The sequence below is a fragment of the Leguminivora glycinivorella genome, chromosome Z (assembly GCF_023078275.1).
Source record: "Leguminivora glycinivorella isolate SPB_JAAS2020 chromosome Z, LegGlyc_1.1, whole genome shotgun sequence".
NCBI lineage: Eukaryota > Metazoa > Arthropoda > Insecta > Lepidoptera > Tortricidae > Leguminivora > Leguminivora glycinivorella.
In genome coordinates, this window is record NC_062998.1 from 54,094,644 (window position 1) to 54,118,072 (window position 23,429).

The 23,429-nt window shown below is 35.6% G+C and overlaps 2 protein-coding genes across 4 annotated transcripts in view; one reads left to right on the forward strand and one right to left on the reverse strand.

The window, feature by feature from the left end:
* Positions 1 to 1,101: 1,101 nt before the first annotated feature.
* On the reverse strand, positions 1,102 to 2,390 carry LOC125241436 (trafficking protein particle complex subunit 2-like). The gene is made up of 3 exons (XM_048149926.1): positions 2,189 to 2,390; positions 1,885 to 2,034; positions 1,102 to 1,689 (listed from the first exon to the last, which is right to left on the reverse strand). The coding sequence occupies exons 1-3, from the start codon at positions 2,276 to 2,278 to the stop codon at positions 1,510 to 1,512; spliced, it is 420 nt and encodes a 139-aa protein (XP_048005883.1). The 5' UTR covers positions 2,279 to 2,390; the 3' UTR covers positions 1,102 to 1,509.
* Positions 2,391 to 5,597: 3,207 nt separating this feature from the next.
* Positions 5,598 to 23,429, forward strand: part of LOC125240661 (F-actin-monooxygenase Mical) — an 85,011-nt gene continuing 67,179 nt past the window's right edge. For 2 of the 3 annotated variants that reach the window (XM_048148663.1, XM_048148665.1), the window contains exon 1: positions 5,686 to 5,820. The gene's annotated coding sequence lies outside the window, so the exon portion shown is untranslated. The other variant, XM_048148664.1, reaches the window with a different exon arrangement.

Here is a 23,429-nt window from a genome sequence, read left to right on the forward strand (position 1 = left end):
AACATTTCTGTACCCAGCGAGTGCCGTGGCCGAAATAATCAACAAAACGGATGCATAGTTAGTTGCCTTACGCGCCTCTTGACGGTAACTTCACATAACACTCTCTGTATTAGAGGACAGAACCTCCACAGATTAACAAATTAAACCGACTTTTGAACGAAAACTAAAAAGCCAGGGGACGAGACACGAAACACGTAGGACAAAGTTTGGAGTTCATAATTGTTGTTAAATACAGTAATATAAGAAATTCCACTCATAAAATACTGTTCCTTAGTTATTTGTGTTTGTAAAATTAAGGCTATTAAAATAATAAGTGAATTTTAACAAAGTCATAATTACTTGTTGACAAATAAATTCGGTTGGGGGACAGGCCAGGGGAGAGACATTTTTCCTACATTAGAGCTGATTGTGACTAATTTACATGAATTTCTGTAATAATTTTGAGTGCCCAGGTAGAAAACATTTAGTTTTATAAAATAAATATGTTATTATGAAGTATTATCTTGAAAAAATATATTTTTTTGTCAGTGCCGTCGAAAGTACCTCTTAACTTAGAATCACCCAAATGTTTTAACCAAAACATTACAAAGTTTCATCAAGTATAGTTTTCAGTAGTATAGTTTTTCAATGTGCGTTTGTAAATCATTCTTATTGTATTGTCACATCATTATTATGAAATTCTTAACTTTCCATGTTCCTATTTTCTTTAAATACAATTGTAATCTTGAAAGTAGTTGGTTTATAGAAATGATAAATCACCAGTAATTATTGATTTAAATATTCACGATTTTTACACATACTTAAAATTAAAAATGGGCTCTTAATTGCCTAAAATTATGTTTTTAAACAAACTATTAAACATTTAAACTTAAATATTAAGTCCCGTTTTTAATTTTAAAGTTTAAATGTTTTTATTAGTACTCCTGAGCAAATATGTCACTCAATGTTACTGCTTTTAAATTTAATAAGGAAATGAATATAGCTTAGTAATTCTAGCTTAGCTTAGATGAACATAATTGTATACTTAAGTGTTTTATAATGACTTGTGATATTTATTACTAATTCTTTTTAAGAATGAAAATGATTTGAAATTGAAAAACATTTCTATTAATCAGACATTTATTATTTACACAACCTTAACAATAGTATAAATTTATAGGTAATAAATATTCTTATATCCTAGGCTAGGCAATATTTTCCTGCCTTTGCTTGTTTTAAGAGACAAACATTTCATCAGCATTTTAAGATAAATGATATTGAAAATCCATTTTATTGATAAGCTTGATCATAACTATTTATTCTATGAATATATATTCTCTATTGAATTGCACTTGCACAGCTGCAACACTTGCAATGGCCTAGAAGACTGGCATTTTGCCATGGAATGATGGTTAACTGCATAAAAACAAGTCCTGAGAATAATCTGGCATAGACTGAAAATCTCATATACATTAGCATTTGCCTCAGAGTAGCCTTTCAACAATAAATTGACTAGTAATCTATACACGACTATGTTAAATACTTCTTCCCTAAGAATTGCACCTTCTTATCAAAAGCAGGGAGAGTTATCGGTGTGTCTTCTTTATAGAATGGGTTCAGCATGAGCTTTATGTATGCTTCATACACATCTGTGAAGAAGTTCTTGATACCATCTTCATTTCTCGCGTCATGGACCATTATAAAGCGCATCTGTGGAATACGACACATTCTTGTATTATATTGGAAATTAACACATACACTACAAGACTAAAAATTGTGCACATCAGAAACCGGTCGTAATTTGTAACTGCCCGCTTTTATGACTGGCAACTGAGCAATGTTCACGGGTGCCCACCAGGCGGGTTATTCGTGTATCAGATCATTGTATACAAATAAATGGCTTACCTGACTAGCAGTGACAAAAGCGGACACAAACCACTGGTTGAATTTGTCCACCGACTTCAGATAAGTGTTAGTGACCTTCCACATGTGCTCATCTACGAGATCTAGCGCTGCGTGAGCGATGAACTGGTTCAAGTGTCTGTTGTCCTCTTTCTGGGAAGCAATTGACATATTTAAATTAAAATACTTAACTAAATTGGTATTATGTAATAATCATTGAGTTGAGAGCAAGAAGTAACGAAATTAGACTGCTTTAAAGATTATGATTAAAGCAGTTTCGTTAGCAGCAAAATTAAAAAGTGTATACCTTAACCTCCTTTGGAACAGGGATAAAATCTTTCTCGAAAATAGGATTATCCGAATGACCTACAATTACAAAATAATACGTCCCCGCCATTTCGGGTGGAAGATTTATTTTGTTAAGTTTTTTGCACCAATAAACAAGAAATATAAATATTTACGCCTACAAAATTACAAATCGAGGCTGACCGCTGACCTAACTGACAAGACAGATGTCAAAATGTGTCAATGACGTTCGGTAACCATTATCCTGAAAACTATAAACCTTAATCAAAAAATAACATACGTTTGCAGTGAACATACATCTTATCGCTAGAAAAAAAAGGAAAATCAAATTAAGAAACAAACTTCGCATGCTACAGAAAGCATTTTAATGCAATGAATGTTTGATAAATATTCAGATATAACAAATATGTATTTTAATATTAGAACAGACTTGTCACTAGACTAGTACTGTCGAACTGTCAAGCATGGACGTAGGTTTCCTATTTCAGTGGACATCACTCAATTCTATTTCATATTAATTCCATAACCCTTCGGGTGGCAGCACGGATACGTCAAAACACTGGAGTGCTGAGCGGTCGACTCCCGGCCGATTTCAAAAGTCCCCGAGTGCTGAGCGGTCGACTCCCGGCCGATTTGAAATGTCCGCAAGTGCCATGGCGCCGGGAGTCGACCGAATGGTCATTGCGTATTTGGCGGGAAAATTAAACGTTTGCGCGCGCACCTAAGCTACAAAAACTTTAACAATAGATAGCGGAAAACACAATAATTAATTGTCGCATCAAAAATAATTACCTGTAATATAAATATTATTAGAAAATCCTTATTTTAAAAGCGCCAGGCAACAGGGCCTTTGCTAAAAATTTGATGTTAAACAAATTGTGTTTTTATGTGTGTATTTCTATACAAAATTGTATACGGATTTAAATATAATGTGCCTGGGTAAGTACTAAACAGTTTACAATAGTTTAACCGTAAATTTGATTGTTTTCACTTATTGATTTGGCATTTTATTTCAAATAATCGAGTGATGAATAGGTTTGGCCCGAGGAATTGGGCGTTTATTTAGATATATCTAGTACTAATAACCTAAAACAACACTTTAATCGTTAGGTTAACTATTTGATAACCAAAGTTTATAATCTTTATACTGAAAACTCGATAATTTTTCATCACCGAGACACAATATTCAAGGTCACGGCCGTGGCCATTTTATTCAATTTTCGATGTGGATAAAATGTGCGTAATAATTTAGACGAATTTTGTCCCATTTGTATGTCGTTTTCTATTAAAAAATGTCACTACTAAGACATTGTTATTTAATGTAGCTTTGAAACCCCCAAAATTTTAATTAAACCACTAAGAACTTGGTATTATGAAAGAATGTACGAAGGTCATCTATCTACTTTAGCTTTCGCACGCCTTATTTTTCAACTCATTTATTTTTGAAAATCAGAACTTTTGTTACTTAAGCCTGTGATAATACATATATCTTAAGACGCGCTACAAAACGAGTATATAATTTCAAACATATAATTGATAAATAATAACAAAACAAGATTTCAAAGTTACCTCAGTTTTTTTACGAGACGTATTTCATACCCAATTTTAATACGCTTTTAATATGTAAAATCTTAATGCAAAAGTGTAATTTTATTACCTTTTCTGATGTATATCCATGTATATGTTTGTAAAAAAAGTGTTTTTCTTAAGAGTAGTGCTTTTTTCTGTATTTTTTAGTCTGTTTTATACAAGAATCCGGATTATTTTTCCTTGGCTTAGGTTAAAATGAGGATTTGCTAATTACTTACATATCGACAGCAAATGTTTGTCAGTGTAATTAAAAAGCCTATTTTATACACATTATAGCGTCAAACTTTTTATATACAACTTTCATACAAAAATAAGAAACAATCATTAAATTTGTATCTCCCGCCAATATCTCGCTGATCACCGTTCAGACCAACTTCAGACCCTCTGGCACTTGAGCATTTTCGCGCAACATGGCGCCGCCACCTGACAGCTATTTGACGTATCCGTGCTGCCACCCGAAGGGAAGTTCTGATTTTCAAAAATAAATGAGTTGAAAAATAAGGCGTGCGAAAGCTAAAGTAGATAGATGACCTTCGTACATTCTTTCATAATACCAAGTTCTTAGTGGTTTCATTAAAATTTTGGGGGTTTCAAAGCTACATTAAATAACAATGTCTTAGTAGTGACATTTTTTAATAGAAAACGACATACAAATGGGACAAAATTCGTCTAAATTATTACGCACATTTTATCCACATCGAAAATTGAATAAAATGGCCACGGTCGTGACCTTGAATATTGTGTCTCGGTGATGAAAAATTATCGAGTTTTCAGTATAAAGATTATAAACTTTGGTTATCAAATAGTTAACCTAACGATTAAAGTGTTTTTTTAGGTTATTAGTACTAGATATATCTAAATAAACGCCCAATTCCTCGGACCAAACCTATTCATCACTCGATTATTTGAAATAAAATGCCAAATCAATAAGTGAAAACAATCAAATTTACGGTTAAACTATTGTAAACTGTTTAGTACTTACCCAGGCACATTATATTTAAATCCGTATACAATTTTGTATAGAAATACACACATAAAAACACAATTTGTTTAACATCAAATTTTTAGCAAAGGCCCTGTTGCCTGGCGCTTTTAAAATAAGGATTTTCTAATAATATTTATATTACAGGTAATTATTTTTGATGCGACAATTAATTATTGTGTTTTCCGCTATCTATTGTTAAAGTTTTTGTAGCTTAGGTGCGCGCGCAAACGTTTAATTTTCCCGCCAAATACGCAATGACCATTCGGTCGACTCCCGGCGCCATGGCACTTGCGGACATTTCAAATCGGCCGGGAGTCGACCGCTCAGCACTCGGGGACTTTTGAAATCGGCCGGGAGTCGACCGCTCAGCACTCCAGTGTATAATAGCCAGACGTTAAAATTCGTTTTGACAGTTCTGAAAAAGAAGCTGATTTGACTAGGAGGCAAGTAGCCTATTTTTTTGAACATTTTATGGCCTGGTTACGAGACTTTTAAGCCAAGTCTTTAATTTTGAAAGAAAGAACTAAACGTTTATTAAAATAACAAAGTGTTACAATTTTATATTGTTATACAAAATTATTGCCAGGTTTAAGCGTTTTATATTTTCTTCTACAAAGTTTTGAATTTTACGTACAGATTTTCATCTACGATTTGATTTTGCATAGTTTGCATTTTTACTAGCAGATTTCTTTTTTGATTATTCCAATTTAACTAAAACTAAAAACCAACAAACTTTCAATGCTGCCAATCTCGTACAAATCATACAACAGTACGAACTCGAACGAACTACAGATAACGAACGGCATCGCGTGAAAGTTTGATCAGTGAGCCAAGTATACCGCGTCTGTGGTGCGATAAAGACGAAACGAAATCAAAGTCACGGAAGGGGAGTGTTTTTAATTTCTAGTGAATTACAGGTGAGTGATATTTTAATCAGTGTTAAAACATTATAAAGTGCACCAATATCAATGAAGACTGTCCAAAGAAATTATAGTTACAAACTTAATTGTGTTGTGTCAACGCCCGCATAGGATTCATACCGAGTTCCTAATTTATAGGTAATATTTTTAATTATGTTTTTAACTGTGTATTTTTCTTTGTTTATTTACTGGTACAAGTTGCGCGGTAGTTATGATTTTCTTAGTGTTTTATTGTAGAAACTTTAGAAGTGAACTAGTAGTGTAGAATTGAGTTAACTGTAGCTTTTTAAGTAGGTGTATTTTTCTAAATTTACACTTCGTGCGTTCACCTCTCGATGTATGTGTAACACTTTGGCCTCGCATTTTGTTTGTGCTGAGTACGAATATACTTTAAATAAAGTGTAGTTTAATTCAAATGCATGGAATTTGAGGAATGATTAGAAGTGAAATTAGGAGTGGTTGAATGTTGATTTGACCTAGTAGTTCTGTACACTCAATTGATTTGCTATTGCATTTGCTAAAGGAAACATTCCTGGTTTTCTATTTAAACGTTTCTCGTAAATGCATGCACTCAATGCTGAGGTAAATACACTACTTAATAACCTGAGTTTTAAAGCTTTCATAAGTTGATTTCAACCATCCAACAACCCTCAAGTTTGTACAAAAGAAAAATCATAAACATACATTTTTGTATTATAAGCATTTTGTATCATTTTCCTTTGTGCTATATTATTATTACCATCAAGAAAATTTTCTTTATACTGTAGGTAATCTTGTTGTTTAATTCCTGATACTTAATATAAAAGTTATAAATAATAGAAAGTATATCAATAGTACTGTGTTGTTGAGGAAATTGCAATGGAAACTAAGTCTTGCCAGTATTTTAAATGTTTAGCCAAGCGAAATAGAAAATACACACTTTCACCGTATGCTTTTTGAAACATCCTCTATAATTTATATTAAATATCTCTATTTAATATTTAAGTAAGCTGGTTGACAGGTTATTAAATATAATGCTAGTATAGTGTTAGAAACCTATGCTGTAATGTTGGCCTGTTGAGGAAGTGATCAGTTTTACTGAGCTTATATAATTGCTGCAGTCATAACAGTGTAGTGAGGTACTTCCACTCATAATCTTACCGCTGACAGTAAAATAAGTGCTAACAACATTCTATGATATTGTATGTTTTGATATTAGCTGTAACTTCTGAACAGTCACCTGCAATAATATGTTACAGATGCAGTGGGAAAAGCTTTTCCTTCATATTTTTCCGGAAACATTTGTATTTGTCATGCTAGTCCACACAGTGTCAGTATATCTTGTACTGAGACTGGTTGAAATAGCATGACACGTTCATACATACAAAAGCCACAACAATATCTATCACAATTTTATTTAAAAGTTGCCGGGTCCACACTGAGCAGATTACCTCGCGGCATGCCTCACTCTGTGTGGATTCGGCTGTAGAGCTTGTGTCCTGTGTTTTTGTGGCCGTTTGAAGAGTAACATAGTTCTGGTGACTGTCATAAACAATCAGTGTCTGACCAAGTACCAACTCCTGGTATCAATTTTTATAACATAGTATACTGTGTACAGGCCCAAATTTAGAGACATAGAGCCCATAGGCTATCTATCTATCTATTTAGCCCTTTTTTTCTGAATTTCAATGATTTATTTGCAGAAAAAGGGTTAGTATAGGTCTTAAAATTAGGTCAATAATTGTTTCCACCTTTATCCGCTATCTCAAGACAGCATGCAAATGTATAACTTATTCCTAAAACTATACAGGTATTGTATCAGTATATTTAACACACATTCATTTTAATATATACAATTTGTACACAAAAGAATAATTTTTATAAGAAGAAGAAAATAATAATAAAGCTAATATATTTATTAGAGTATATCTCTTAATTCAGTGTGCCGCTTGGCAAAGGCCTCCTCTAGTTCTTTCCATTGGGGTCTATCTTGGGCCAGTCTTCTCCACTTCGAGCCCACTGTGAGATTGAGTTCACCCTCCCATCTTGTTCAAGGTTTCTTCTGGCCCCTAGTTGTACTATATTATTGGTTATTCCGTTTGTAATTCCAGGGGGCCCCTCTTCTCCATTCCCAGGCTGCCTTTGCCTCTAAGCCTGGGTTTATAAGTTAAAACAAGTCTGGTCACATTTGCCGTGAAGATGTGTGTGTGTGGATTGAGTGAGCACCTTCCGAAAATAAAAAAAAATATGCTGATCATTTAGTAAAAGTTCTAAAACAATTGTAAAACGAATCTCTGAATTTGTAAAAAGATAAATCAAAAGATACAGCCATTAACATGTGCTCACTCAGTTCTCACAAACCACCAATGAAAACAGTGAATATATTCATTTAACATATAATATTTATATACTAACATTTAGTAAAAAATAGGCCAACCTACCTCTATAAATATTAGATCACCTAGTGACGTATTAAATTTTTTACAAATAGTTTCTTATGCTCACTCAATCCACACACTTTTGAAAAGCCGAATTTTGATGAAAAACATAAGATTTAGACCGCTATTATATGTGTATAGTTTAGTAAAAGTGAAATGGGAATTTGTAAAATGTTTGTGTTTTGTGTCAAGTTTTTTTATAATAAATTTTTGTAAGTGCTCACTCAGTCCACACGTTTTGAGAAAGTTAAAAATGTAAATATCTTACGATTTGTAGCACCTAAGACACTCGAAAGTACTTCAACATTTAGTAAAAATTTTTACTAAATATCCACCATCTAATATTTTATATTCGTTGTCTGGTTTTAAAGATATTCAGACATAACTTTTCTCATACAAATGTATCAAGTAGGGTAACCACACTATGTCGGCTCCTGATTTTCCCCACCTTCCCATTGTCATATTGAGATTGGGGAGTTTCCTTCGTTCAATTTTGATAATATTAAACTAATACCATATTAATTCTCCATCTGCAAACTGTTTTTAGGTTATGTTCTTGGCCTAGTGATGATGTGTATTGTGTAATTTTTATCGACGTCAAGATAATAACCATATCGACATGCATGCATTAAAAAGGACATGAATGATAATTGGTAAGAAACAAAGAATATAATACTTCACTAGTAAGAAACCAGAACCTGGTAATCTAATCGCGCTAACAGATGAGCGTACCGGATTTGTAAGTGGGAGTGAGAAATAGTTATTCTTTTCTCGCTCCCACTTACAAATCCGGTAAACTATTATCAAAATTGAACGAAACTCCCCAATCTCAATATGACAATGGGAAGGTGGGGAAAATCAGGAGCCGACATAGTGTGGTCACCCTACTTGATACATTTGTATGAGAAAAGTTATGTCTGAATATCTTTAAAACCAGACAACGAATATAAAATATTAGGTGGTGGATATTTAGTAAAAATTTTTACTAAATGTTGAAGTACTTTCGAGTGTCTTAGGTGCTACAAATCGTAAGATATTTACATTTTTAACTTTCTCAAAACGTGTGGACTGAGTGAGCACTTACAAAAATTTATTATAAAAAAACTTGACACGTTAGTGGTTCGTTTTGTATTTTACAAATTCCCATTTCACTTTTACTAAACTATACACATGTAATAGCGGTCTAAATCTTATGTTTTTCATCAAAATTCGGCTTTTCAAAAGTGTGAGGATTGAGTGAGCATAAGAAACTATTTGTAAAAAATTAAATACGTAACTAGGTGATCTAATATTTATAGAGGTAGGTTGGCCTATTTTTTACTAAATGTTAGTATATAAATATTATATGTTAAATGAATATATTCACTGTTTTCATTGGTGGTTTGTGAGAACTGAGTGAGCACATGTTAATGGCTGTATCTTTTGATTTATCTTTTTACAAATTCAGAGATTCGTTTTACAATTGTTTTAGAACTTTTACTAAATGATCAGCATATTTTTTTTTATTTTCGGAAGGTGCTCACTCAATTTACACACACACGTGAAGATCAATATAACTATGAGTGTAATTACACTTTGTGTGGGGTGTTTGACCCCCTCCTGCAGTTAATGTGTAAAATTACCCAAATACTGGCAAAGTTTTTTTTATATTTACTATTTAGGTTATTCTAACACTAACTTAACCACAAAATTAAAATTTGAAAAAATCTCCAACATAGTGGTCAGATTTTCATAAAACATGGCTAAAAACACTAACTCAGCTTTCAAACAATCAAACAAAAAAAAACTAAATCTAAATCGGTTCATCCGTTCGGGAGCTACGATGCCACAGACAGACACGTCAAACTTATAACACTCCGTCGTCTTTGCGTCGGAGGTGCGCCATTGGTTTGATACACACATTAATTAATGCATATTTCCGGTTATATAGTGTTTACTCACAAGTCTCACAACACAACACTTTACATAAGCTAGGTTTACATATATACCGGAAAACGTAAATAAATATAATTCACAAGTATAACAGCGATATAGTACACACCAGGTACTTGGATAACAGCCAACTCTATAATGTTACTTTATGAGCACTCAGTTAGTATAGTTGTTGTTCAATAGTAGTCTTTACATTCTGTTATTATGGTCTATGATACGTCCTGCATTTTGTAAATTACCATTCATAATCTTGCACCTTTAAACAAGGAATTCTAGTTTGCATATAAATTTCGGGAATTGAGGAAGCGATTCTAATGATTTCGATGAATTTTGCTGTATCATGTCCTGGCGGTTTTGCGGGCCAAAAAAATTTACCAGCTAAGTCTTATCACCTGAAAAACGAGCATTTTTGGGTTTTTATATTTTTTATATATTTATGTTTCGAAGTTAAGTATATGAGAAGTTATTATATTACATATCTGAATTCCTAGGCATATTGCTATCGTTTGCTGAGTCGACGGCTTGCAAAACAGTTGGTCCTGTTCGGGCATTTGAAGAAAACTACCCTCATTTATAAAATCATTCAAACAGTGGTAAAGATTTAAGAATTCACCTACACACATATTTATACCTAGATATTTTTCTGGCACGAACGAAATGACACTTTAGTGACTTCCTTCCGATATTTAGTTCATCGATAACTTACATTATAATATGTCATTAATTATTGTCGTGGCACTGAATCCTGAGTTAGGTAATATAGGCTTGAATGTATGTGTTAAACATTAATGTTTTATACGCATGTCACAAGTTTGAAAGTAAATGGACAATAATAATAAAACGAACCATATTTTAATAGTTTACATAATTTCATTCAATTTTAGAGATTATTATTAGGGATACATGTTTTTATTCATGATTTTAGAGATTCTTATTAGGGTACTTAATAACCTTATGTAAAGTCTATTTATCGATAAAAGTTCACATTTTGAATTGTCGATGTTTTTATTTTGTCAAGCACTAACAACTTGACGTTCGGGCTAGAAAAATATCTAGGTATACACATATTGATTTGAAAGGTTGCAATGTAGCTACTTTTTAATGTCTACTTTTTTTTTGCCAGACTGTATGTACGTATTGTTCCAAGATTTCTTTCAGTGCGTCGTCCTATAGTGAGATAGTGACTCACACATGATTAGTTCGGTCGAATTAAGGGGTACAATCATCTTTTTAAGCCGCCCCCGTGCGGAACAATGACGAAGCGTTGTGTCGCCAAAAATGGCGCCGGCACAGACCAAATGTTGCATTGCATTACGTTGGCGACATCAATGCATTTTAATTTGTCATTCAGTAAGTATCGAATGTATTGTGATAGCCCAAGGCGCCAAATACATCTTGACACACCTTTGTCACCATAGTAATAATGGCGTGTTGACTGTGTTGAGTACAGTGTATATTTTGGCTGTTACATACATACATCAATCACGCCTGTATCCCATGAAGGGGTAGACAGAGCACATGAAACTACTCAAGTTTCAGTGCCACTCTTGGCAAATAACGGGTTGCAAGATAACCGTGTGACATTGCAGTGACAGGTTGCCAGCCTCTCGCCTACGCCACAGTTTAACCCATATCCCACAGTCGCCTACGACACCCACGGGAAGAAAAGGGGGTGGTGAAATTCTTAACCCGTCACCATATGGGCAAATTCTGGCTTTCGCCTGTCATATTCGATGCTGAATGTAGTTGTACTCATAGGGGCTTCCCCAAACCAAAGAAGATTGAGTATTATAGAGAGTTACTGTCAAAGTAAAATGTGTAATCCTAGTGCATACTACATATATACTGCCATCTCTCGACACAGGCTTAAAATTTTGAATCTCAGTTTTGACATTTTGGCCCATATTCTTAGCTTGGTATGTGTTGAAATGTCAAATATTTTTATTAGCGCCATCTAGCCGAGCGTTCCCCAAAAGTGTATCTTGGCCACCGTACCTTTTTCATTATGGTTTTGAGGTACGTTTTTTTTTCTTAGACTTTATCCGTCTATACGGAGTTACCTTTGCCCAAACCAGATTAAAATATCGCTCCTAGTATGATGAAGACGTTTACGCGTCGTGGTCGCTATATAACAAAGGCGAATAATTGAACGCATTCTCCTTATACTGTCAACATTTGTTCACTTTTAAAAATAACTTGTTTTTGATTTTTATCACCCTTTAAAGTTTTTTCTACCTGTTAAGTCTTTTTGAAATAATGGCGTACATTGAAGCTAATATTGATTTTGTATGAAAAATTAAAAATTTAAGGACTTCATAATTTTTAAAAGTCACTGAACAAATGTTGATCAGTATAAGGAGAATAGCCTACAGTTCAATTCTTCGCCTTTGTTACAGGCCCCACTCTGTATAGACGCATCCGTACGCATGTTCATAGTACCGAGCTTTTTTTGATCAGTCAAAACCCATTCTCTAAGCCGAGATCCTAGAGGTAGTTCTGTGAGCTTGTAGACCCTTGAGTTCTTTAGAACTATTATTCTTGGTGGATTTTATTTTTGTACACTCTCGATATTATTAGGCATATGCCTTAGTAACGTCAAGGTTAAAGTTGGATATCACTTTAGGTAATCTAATTCGGTGGAAAGCATTCCTGTCACACGGGAGTTATAAATGTTATAATATAATTAATAGCCATTCGTCACACCGTCGCCAATAGTGACAAATTTTACACCCACTCGTTTTATTTTTGTCTATGTTTAGTATTATGCTACTAGTGAGGGGTACTACTTTCTTTATGGATATATTGGGTTCATCTGTCTCTGAATCTCCAAGATATTCAAACATTTTACAATAAGTTACTCGATAACATAAACTTTACGGAAAATGACCTACATATTTTAAAGAGTAAAGCGTAATGTTTACTAATACTTAACGTTTCATAAGAGGTTCAAAATACAAGACAACACTCGTGTTTCAATGCCGCTCATTTCATTATGCACTCAGCCAAATACTACAGTCTGGGCTATCAAAATCGCTGCGAACTTAGCTTGGTCTGGCTTTAGACGCGTGGTTCTTTATCATTGAAAGGTCAAGGACCAACTGGCTAAACAAACTTACTTAGGGAACAATTTGTAGTTATTTGTTTATGATTAGAAGACCTAGAAGTAGATATCGGTAGGATGTTGACGTCTTTCATAAGGCACTGGTCCCACCGCGAGCTAGTAAGCTATGAGCTATCGGCTATAAAAACGAATAGAAGATAATCACTCCCGCGTAAATAAAAGAGACACGGCGATGTTTATAGCTACTCGCCCAGCGGTGAGCTATCAAAATCGCCGTGTCTCTTTTATTTGCACGGGGGTGCTTATCTTTTGTTCGTTTTTAGGGTTCCGTAGTCAACTAGGAACCCTTATAGTTTCGCCATGTCTGTCTGTCCGTCCGTCCGTCCGTCCGTCCGCGGATAATCTCAGTAACCGTTAGCACTAGAAAGCTGAAATTTGGTACCAATATGTATATCAATCACGCCAACAAAGTGCAAAAATAAAAAATGGAAAAAAATGTTTTATTAGGGTAGCCCCCCTACATGTAAAGTGGGGGCTGATATTTTTTTTTCATTCCAACCCCAACATGTGATATATTGTTGGATAGGTATTTAAAAATGAATAAGGGTTTACTATGATCGTTTTTTGATAATATTAATATTTTCGGAAATAATCGCTCCTAAAGGAAAAAAAAGTGCGTCCCCCCCCTCTAACTTTTGAACCATATATTTAAAAAATATGAAAAAAAACACAAAAGTAGAACTTTATAAAGACTTTCTAGGAAAATTGTTTTGAACTTGATAGGTTTAGTAGTTTTTGAGAAAAATACGGAAAACTACGGAACCCTACACTGAGCGTGGCCCGACACGCTCTTGGCAGGTTTTTATAGCTGAACCCTCCTTAGAACTTGTACACTCCTTTTTGCTGTGTACTTAACACAGCAAAAGGGAATGTACAAGTTTCCAATGGGGTGGCAACGCGCATGTGACACTGTTTGAGTTGCAGGCGTCCATAGGCTACGGTGACCGCTTTACATCAGGCGGGCCGTGTGCTTGTTTGCCACCGACGTAGTATTAAAAAAAAAAAAGATGCGGCGGGAAAAAACACATAGGACCAGTTGCATCAGCCACAGTTAACAAAGACATATCATTCACATCAACGTCTCGCAGCAAAAGTCTATAGAAATTCTCATGAAATAAACTTGCGAACGCTAAACTCGGTAGGTAAATAACGTATGGTTTGGCGCAACCGTCCCTTAGCCACAAATATCTGTGCTCATCACACAAATAAATGCCCTTACCGGGATTCGAACCCAGGACCGCGGCTTAGCAGGCAGGGTCACTACCGATTGAGCCAGACCGGTCGTCAAACACAAATGAAAAACAAATTCGTTTCTATCGCCGATAGTTCACAGCTTAGTTGCTTTTAGTGTCTAAAGGTCTTTTCATTGTCAAGGTCATTAAGAGATCACATAAGCACAGTATAATAAAGAGTACTATTGTACAGTATGGCCACTCCCGCTCCCCGCTGAGAGTGCCGCCCACCCCCTCTCGGTTACCTCACAGTTAGCGCGTGTCAAAAACGCGAACAGTCGACCTGTCATATTTCACTCATACAAGCATCGTACGCGTTCACCTACACGAGCTTAGACTGTTTGCTAGGAACGCGCCTCTTTCATATATTTGATCGTCAGTGTCCGAGGTGTGACATAGGGCCCCCGAGAAACTTGCTACGGATTCCTAAGGAGTCTGCGGACCCCCTTTTTTGGTCTACATAGACCTTAATATCTTAAGATCTAATATGGGTCTTGACTTGACAGCTGTTCAACGTTGTTTTCTTTTCACAACACATCACGTTTAAAATGTTTAAATCAGTTCAATGCCTAATGTACAGGCTGCTGATATAAAACAGATCCCGGTTCTAATGTTATCGAATCATCTCTGGATTACATTTGCTACTACCAAAGAGGATCGGGTATTATAGAGAGTTACTGTCGAAGTAAAGTGTGTAAGCACAGTGCATAGACTGCCATCTCTCGACACAAGCAAAACTTTTGAATCTCACAATTTGGCCCATATTCTTAGCTTGATATATGTGTTAAATTGACAAATATTAATATTAGCGCCATCTATAGCTGAGCGTACCCCAAATTCTACCGTACCTTTTTCTGTATAGTACTGAGGTACGTTTTTCTTAGACTTTATCTATCTATACGGAGTAACATATGTCTTTGGTTACTATTAAACTAAACTATTTTCCAAAGTTTTTTTTAATACTACGTCGGTGGCAAACAAGCTTACTGTCCGCTTGATGGAAAGCGGTCACCGTCACCTAATATGAACGCCTGCAACTCAAGGAGTGTCACATGCGCGTTGCCAACCCATTAGACACTTGTATACTCCCTTTTGCTGTGTTAAGTACACAGCAAAAAGGAGTGTACAAGTTCGAAGGAAGGTTCGGGTTGCCGACGATTCAAAGGACAACGACGTTTAGACGGAACAAATTAGTTCCATAGGTTCTTCCTTCACCAGCACCTCGATGAGCTCTGGCAGCCTTACTCACCGGCAGGAACACAACAGAGTAGGGTCTAGAGCTATTTGGCTGCGGTCTTCTGTAACGCGGAGGTACTTCCCCAGTTGGGCTCTGCTCTAGATTCGAGCGAGATGATATCCGCTGTGCTGTACCCTTTCACACAAAGCGGAATATAATGCGCTATGCCCTACCTCCTACAAAAGTTTCCAACTAATTTAACTCTGCAGGAAAGACACATAGAGTATTTCCTTATTAGATGATAAAGAACCGTACGTGGTTGAATCAACTTTTTCTTGCCTGCTGTTATTGCCATGGTTACGGTCCCCTGAGTCACGCTGGTTTTATGCAAAATTATGCTACTGAAAGTATGCAAGCATGCATTTAGTCCATGTTTGTATGTGGCAAATTAAGGAAAGGGCTTGTTAACACCAGAAAAATGCATGTTAAGTAGCATAATTTTGCATAAAACCAGCATGACACTGGGGACCGTAACCATGGCAATAACAGGCAAGAAAAAGTTGATTCATCCACGTATGTACAGTCGAGTTCATAAATATGTGTACATTTCTTCACCTTAACTCGTTACAATGAGGTGAAAAAATGTACATATATTTATGAACTTGACTGTAGATTAGGTAGCACCGAAAATACAATCTGTTTTTATTGATTTCAATTAACTTTAACAATCACAATTAATTTATCTAAGAAACGAATGTCTTAACTCTGTTATCGAGGTATTAAAACAAATTAAATGTTTTAACGAGTGTACCACAACTTTAATCACTTCCTAATAGTATTTATTTTCTGTCAAAATGAAAGTCAGAGCCGTCAGAGGCCCGCCCAGTGGTGATTTATCAATATCGCCGTGTCTCTTTTATTCGTTTTTATAGCCGATAGCTCATAGCTTACTAGCTCGCGGTGGGACCAGTGCCTTATATCAAGCAAGCGCTGCATTTTTAACCCCCGATGGCCCCGATGCAAAAACGACGGGGTCTTATAAGTTTCACGAGTCTGTCTGTCTGTCTGTGGCATCGTAGCTTTCGAACGGATAAACTAATTTAAATTCCGTTTTTTTTTGTTGGAAAGCTGAATTAATCGGGAGTGTTCTTAGTTTGATGATAATCGATCCACAATGTCGGTTTTTTTTTTAAAATTTAAGTTTTGTATAGTGTTTATTCTTATTAGATTTGATTGTTTAACGATGTGTCACCTTAATTAACGTACCTACACTAATATGTATAATAAGATTCACGAATTTTGTCATGTTATCTCTGATAAGTGACACCGATAACAGCTGATAACGGAAAATATTCTAACTATCTACAGACACCCTAATTTAATCTTCAATTATTAGGAAGTGTCATATTCTTGATAAATTGTAAAGTCATGAATACAGTAAACACTAACTAACTTTGTATAAAATACAGCGAGGTAATTACGACTGGGTGGCCATTTTCAACTGATCGATTTTTTCCATGTTTTACAGGAATAACTTAAGCTCCATATGTATTCACCGAACACGCGTGCGATATATAATAAATATAATATAAATATTGGGGGGGGGACCTTACACAGACCAACTTAGCCCCAAACTAAGCAAAGCTTGTACTATGGGTGCTAAGCGACGATATATACATACTTAAAAATACATACATTATATACATAGAAAACAGCCATGACTCAGGAACAAATATCTGTGCTCATCACACAAATAAATGCCCTTACCGGGATTCGAACCCAGGACCGCGGCTTAGCAGGCAGGGTCACTACCGACTGAGCCAGACCGGTCGTCAAAATGAACAGACAATATGAACATCTGTCAGTCTATATGTCTTCGGCCGGCAACCCCCTTTGTCCCGGCCTCTGTAGTAATGTACTATTATGCAGTGCACGAAATAAAACACCACATAATTAAAAGAAAATATGGACAGTAGTTATGTTTAAACATAATTTCTAATTAATAAGCCAAAGAGAAAGATGTAAAGTAAATGAATCTACCTTGACGTCACTCCTCAGTGTTTCAAAGTAATTCCATATTAGCAAATCGTTTGTTAAAAAGAAGCTGATTTAACTAGTAGGAAACTATCCTATATGGGCTATATGACAAGGGATGAGGGTGGGGTGAAAAATACTCGTGGTTTGGTGTGACGTAATGATGACGTCATTGACTAATAGTTTGTTTTTAGGGTTCCGTAGTCAACTAGGAACCCTTATAGTTTCGCCATGTCTGTCTGTCTGTCCGTCCGTCCGTCCGTCCGCGGATAATCTCAGTAACCGTTAGCACTAGAAAGCTGAAATTTGGTACCAATATGTATATCAATCACGCCAACAAAGTGCAAAAATAAAAAATGGAAAAAAGTGTTTTATTAGGGTAACCCCCCCCCCTACATGTAAAGTGGGGGCTGATATTTTTTTTTCATTCCAACCCCAACGTGTGATATATTGTTCGATGGTATTTAAAAATGAATAAGGGTTTACTAAGATCGTTTTTTGATAATATTAATATTTTCGGAAATAATCGCTCCTAAAGGAAAAAAACCGGCCAAGTGCGAGTCGGACTCGCCCACCGAGGGTTCCGTACAAACTTTCAATGGTTAAAATAATCATACTACTCATACTCATATTCATTTATTCATTCAACGCCATTTTACACGTCAAGATTTGATTTAAAAAAATAATATTCATACAACAATAATACTTAGAGAATAAATAGACAGAAGATTGAAATTACAAAAAGTTAGGCAATATTCAAATAAAAAATGCACAAAAATATTTTTCTAATTAGGTAATAAAAAAATTGTCACAAGTGTAGAACGGGTGCTCGACCAGCCAATTTTTTAAGCGATAGGTACTTAAAGTTCGACACACTAGGCGCTTCAACCACATATTGCGGCAATTTATTATAGACGGCAGGGTCCATCACATGTGTTAATTTGACCGTAAATTGGATTTCGCCAATTTACGGTCGATACCTACTAACTTTCCGGCATTTCGAATGTTGTACTTGGAACACATGTTGTTAGTTTTGTCACAGAATATATGTATAATAGTACAAGTACAGAAGGCTCACTCCTTTCATGTTCACAAAATGACGCTATTATAAATTCTTACCTACATTAACAAACGGACCGCACGCGAGCAGCCAACATTGAATTTTTCCCCTCACTAGCTCGGAAACACGTGTTTTGTCCTTTAATACCAGCGGGTAAAAACGCATTTTATCCACTAGTGCTTTAAAATTGATAAAAGTAGGTGAATCTAGTAATAAAGATCATTTTCCACCTGTGGAACTACTGGAAGCAGTGATAAAAGAAAATCTTGCAGTACAAAAGGCGGACTTATGCTTTAAGGCATTCTCTACTATGTTGATCTTTCTTTTATGCGGGGGGTTTCGCCCCCCGAGCCCTCCTTTATATGCTCTTAAGGGTCTCAAGAAAACCCTATCCCAACTTATTTTAAATACTACGTTGATCTTTTTAGTAGTTCCAGTTCATATCTTCCGGTTCCATCATCAGACCTTGAAACCTAATCTATGTCAAAGTTCATTACAAGACTTTTCTAAGAAACCCAAAAACAGCTATGATACAATGTTCCATCATGTAGTTCCAGTTCATATCTTCCGGCTCCATCATCAGATCAGTTCAACAGTACCATATTATTGTACTGTCATCAGAACTACATACAGCTGCCAATTATCATTACGCTACGATCCTTGGAACATGGTTAAATTAGCCTCCGTAGATTCCATTACATAGTTAGTTACATACACGACGACCTAATAAAAGCGTGTTAATATTAATATTAGCGCCATCTAGCTGAGCCCTTCTTCTGTGTGGTACTGAGGTAAGTACGTTTTATTCTTAGACTTTATCTGTCTATACGGAGTTATATATGTCTTTGACTAGAAGTATAGGTACTCTAATGAGTATTATTGTATTTAGCGCCGTCTCTCGGCAAAATTTACTAAGTAATTTACGCGACTTGAGACTTGTGCGAACCTTTAGGCATGGAAAGTCACATGAAAAGTTGTCGAAACTAATAATAGATGGCGCTGCATTTAAATTTCTTGACTGATAACTCTAATACTAAATTGAATATACTCTAAGGTAGAGCATAGTCTAATACCTCCGCTTTACAAAAGACCGCAATCAAGTAGCACTAGACTTTACTCATTGTTTTGTTCCTGCCGGTGAGTAAGGCAGCCAGAGCTCAACGAGGGTGCGGTACTCCTTCCTTTCTTCCCCCTCCTTCCTTCGGTCCTTTGAGTCGTCGGCACCCAGGCCCCTTCTAAGTACGGGTTTGTACAAGTTTCTAATGAGTCAAGTCGGCAACGCACATGTGCCACTCCTTGAGTGGCAGGCGTCCATATGTAAAAGTCACCGCTTTCCATCAGGCGGACCGTATACATGTTTGCCACCTACGTGGTACAAAAAAAAAACTCTCGACGAATTCACCTTAAACATTAAAAACTAAATCAAAATCGATTGATTCGTTCGGGAGCTATGATGCCAGACAGACATGTCAGGCGTCAAACCTATTATTATTATAATATTTTTGCGTTGGTGGTTAAAAACAAGAAACCTCCTTCAAAACTATAATAAAACACAACTTTCTATGAAAATCGGTAAAGTGCGAGTCGGATTTCGACATTTCCATACAAAAAGGTCATGAGCGCCTGACAACATGTGATGGCAACGTAAACTAGATTTGTACTTTAAAGATTTTACGTATATTTTGGAAACTATAAGAGATAGAGCAAATAGACTTCAGATTTTGGTTGTCGGTGGCACAATTTTTTTGTTTTCGTATATATACACCATTTTTTGGACCTATTAGGGCAATATTATGGTCAGTGCAGTTCTAAACAGTCGTAAGCGCCTCTTTTTTAGTAGGAACTTAAGTCATTTTGGCAAATGCTTAAAATTTTTAACAATTTCTAAACAGAAATGAATTTCTTTCTACCTGTCCATGGCGCTCACAAAATTTCAAAACATTTAGTAAGTACTTGCAGCGGCAGTGAGTGAAAAATCTCAATTTGAGTTTTTTTCTCTTAAGTCCGACTTACGCTTGACTGTAGATTTCTAATAGGTTTTCCTGTAATCTACAGGTAGAGGGCTATCTCGTGTATTTTTTTGAAAATTTTACGCTAAGTAGTTTTGGAGATAAGGGGGGGGGGGGGGGAATGGTCATTTTTTGCTTATTTTCTTAAATTACTTCTAAATTACCAAAAAAAAACTATAAAAAAAATATATTTGAGATGCTTATAAAATGCTCTTTCATTTGATATGTAGCACAATATAGTTCTAATAACTTTGATTTTTAATTTTCAATTTTACCCCCGAAAAGTGGCCCCTATGATTAAATTTCGTTTAATTTCATTTAATTATATTACATGTCCGTCTTTGGGCCACTTGTTTACATACGTGTGCCAAATTTCAAGTAAATCGGTCTAGTAGTTTCGGAGAAATCGGCTGTGACAGAGGGACAGACAGACACGCGAGTGATCCTATAAGGGTTCCGTTTTTCCTCTTTGAGGTACGGAACCCTAAAAAAGTGCGCCTCCCCCTCTAACTTTTGAATCATATGTTTAAAAAATATGAAAAAAATCACAAAAGTAGAACTTTATAAAGACTTTCTAGGAAAATTGTTTTGAACTTGATAGGTTCAGTAGTTTTTGAGAAAAATACGGAAAACTACGGAACCCTACACTGAGCGTGGCCCGACACGCTCTTGGCCGGTTTTTTTTTTGTTAGCAATTTGTTTTACTGTTGCATGACCCAAATAAACTTTCGCTTCGAGTCACCGCGACTGGAGTGTCCTAAATATAGCGATTGTAGGAAAGCGGATTGTTTCTCTGGAACTTGTTACAATTTCGCTTCGCTCGGCTATTCTTAGATCTATTACGATTTACAACTCTAAGGTAGATTAAATTTAGCTTGGCTAATGTAATATAGTCCTAGGGTAAACTTGCCTCATTCGGTGTTACGCCTAATTCGGTGAAACAACCAACAATCGTCTGTCGGAATAGTGCTTCAAAGCTTGTATCACCGAATTAGGCGTGTCACCGAATGAGGCGAGTTTACCCTACATTCAATCCAGAGGTCGTGGGTTCAAACACTTCAAACCCCAGCTTTATTTATCCATAAGTTGCGAACTCATTTGGGCCATTATTTTTAAAGCCCCCCCCCCCACTTTTTTTAGGATTTGGAATTTTTTATGTGGTTTCCACTCAGAATCGCGAGCTCTTTCAATCCTAATAGAAGAAAAAAAGTGTCCCTAGGTTTTTTCCCCATTCCGTTACCATTTTTTCATACATTTTGTATGGCGGTAACGGAACGGAAGGTTTGAAAAATGTATTTGCATCTTGGGAAATTTTTTTTTTCTACCAGGATCAAGAGACCTCGATTAACATAAAAATTCAGCTTTCATCAAAAACTAAATCTAAATCGGTTCAGCCGTTCAGGAGCTACGATGCCATAGACAGACCGACAGTCAGACAGACATGTCAAACTTATAACACCCCGTCGTTTTTGCGTCGGGGCTTAAAAAATAAAGATCTATCGTAAAATGACTGTCCAACGCTGTACCTAGTTATAAAAAATTCAATCGATCGCAGCTGTATCTTGAACAAGGAAGGGCATTTAATGACGTACATACATTCATACATAACATAAATGCTCGCGCTAAGGTCAAGCGTCTCGTGCATACTGCACATAGTCTTTATATGTATACTTACACTACCTTCTGTCCGCGGCTTTTCACGCGTTAAATTCTAAATTTCCGGAATTCTCTACACAAATTTCCATCCCCCATTGTAGGGAAATAGGGGGTTAGAAAGAGACAATATATAAGTAGCTTATGTCACTCTCCATCCCTTCAACTATCCCCACTTAAAAAAATCACGTCTATTCGTCGCTCCGTTTTGCCACATCTCGGACACTGCCGATCAAATATATGAAAGAGGCGCGTTCTGAGCTCGTGTAAGTAGAGATGGGTAGTGAGTAAATACTCAAGAGTAAATATCGAGTAAATACTCAGTATTTACTCAAAATACCCGTATTTACTCGTTTTTACTCAAATTGATGGGTATAAACTATTTCGCGTGCTGAAATGGAAATACAAATTAGAAATATTGGTGTATTTTGTTATCGACTACTAAGTTAAGTAATCAAATTTATATTAATTTTATTTTAAAGACGTGCTCTCCATACATGTAATTATTTTTCACAAAAATAAAATTCAGAAATTACCAGTGTGTTATACATCATCTGATAGGTCTTTAAAAATTAATTGAATGTTTCTAAAAAAGTTTTTTAATAATATGAACAGTTTTGGAATAAAACGATAATTAAGGCCGAAATAATGTTTATACCTTTCGAATTCGTTGTTGGAAAAATATCCAGAAACCGTCAAATTATTGGCCATATAATACAAAACACAAAACTAGTACTTTAAACGTCACCAGCTGAGCCATTTTTGAGTTTTCTTTAGAAAACCCTTAATAAAAGGTCGTAAGTGCCACATTAACAATCACTTCCGAACGTCATGCCGTTATCTAGAACATCAATTTCATTGAAGTCTCATACTTTTACTGTAAATACCTGCTTTCTTAAAACAAAACTGCTAACTAAACATTATCACTATTTTTTCTCACAAAGATTACCTTTTTTCGACAAACTAAGACTCCCATAAGCTTCTAATAATATAAATCTCATTTAAACATGTCCACACAGTTAAAATAAACACGACTAAGTACTTAAATCTCATTTTTTAAATTATTTTTAGGTAACAGTTTATACTCACCCAAATGAGTAAATACGAGTATT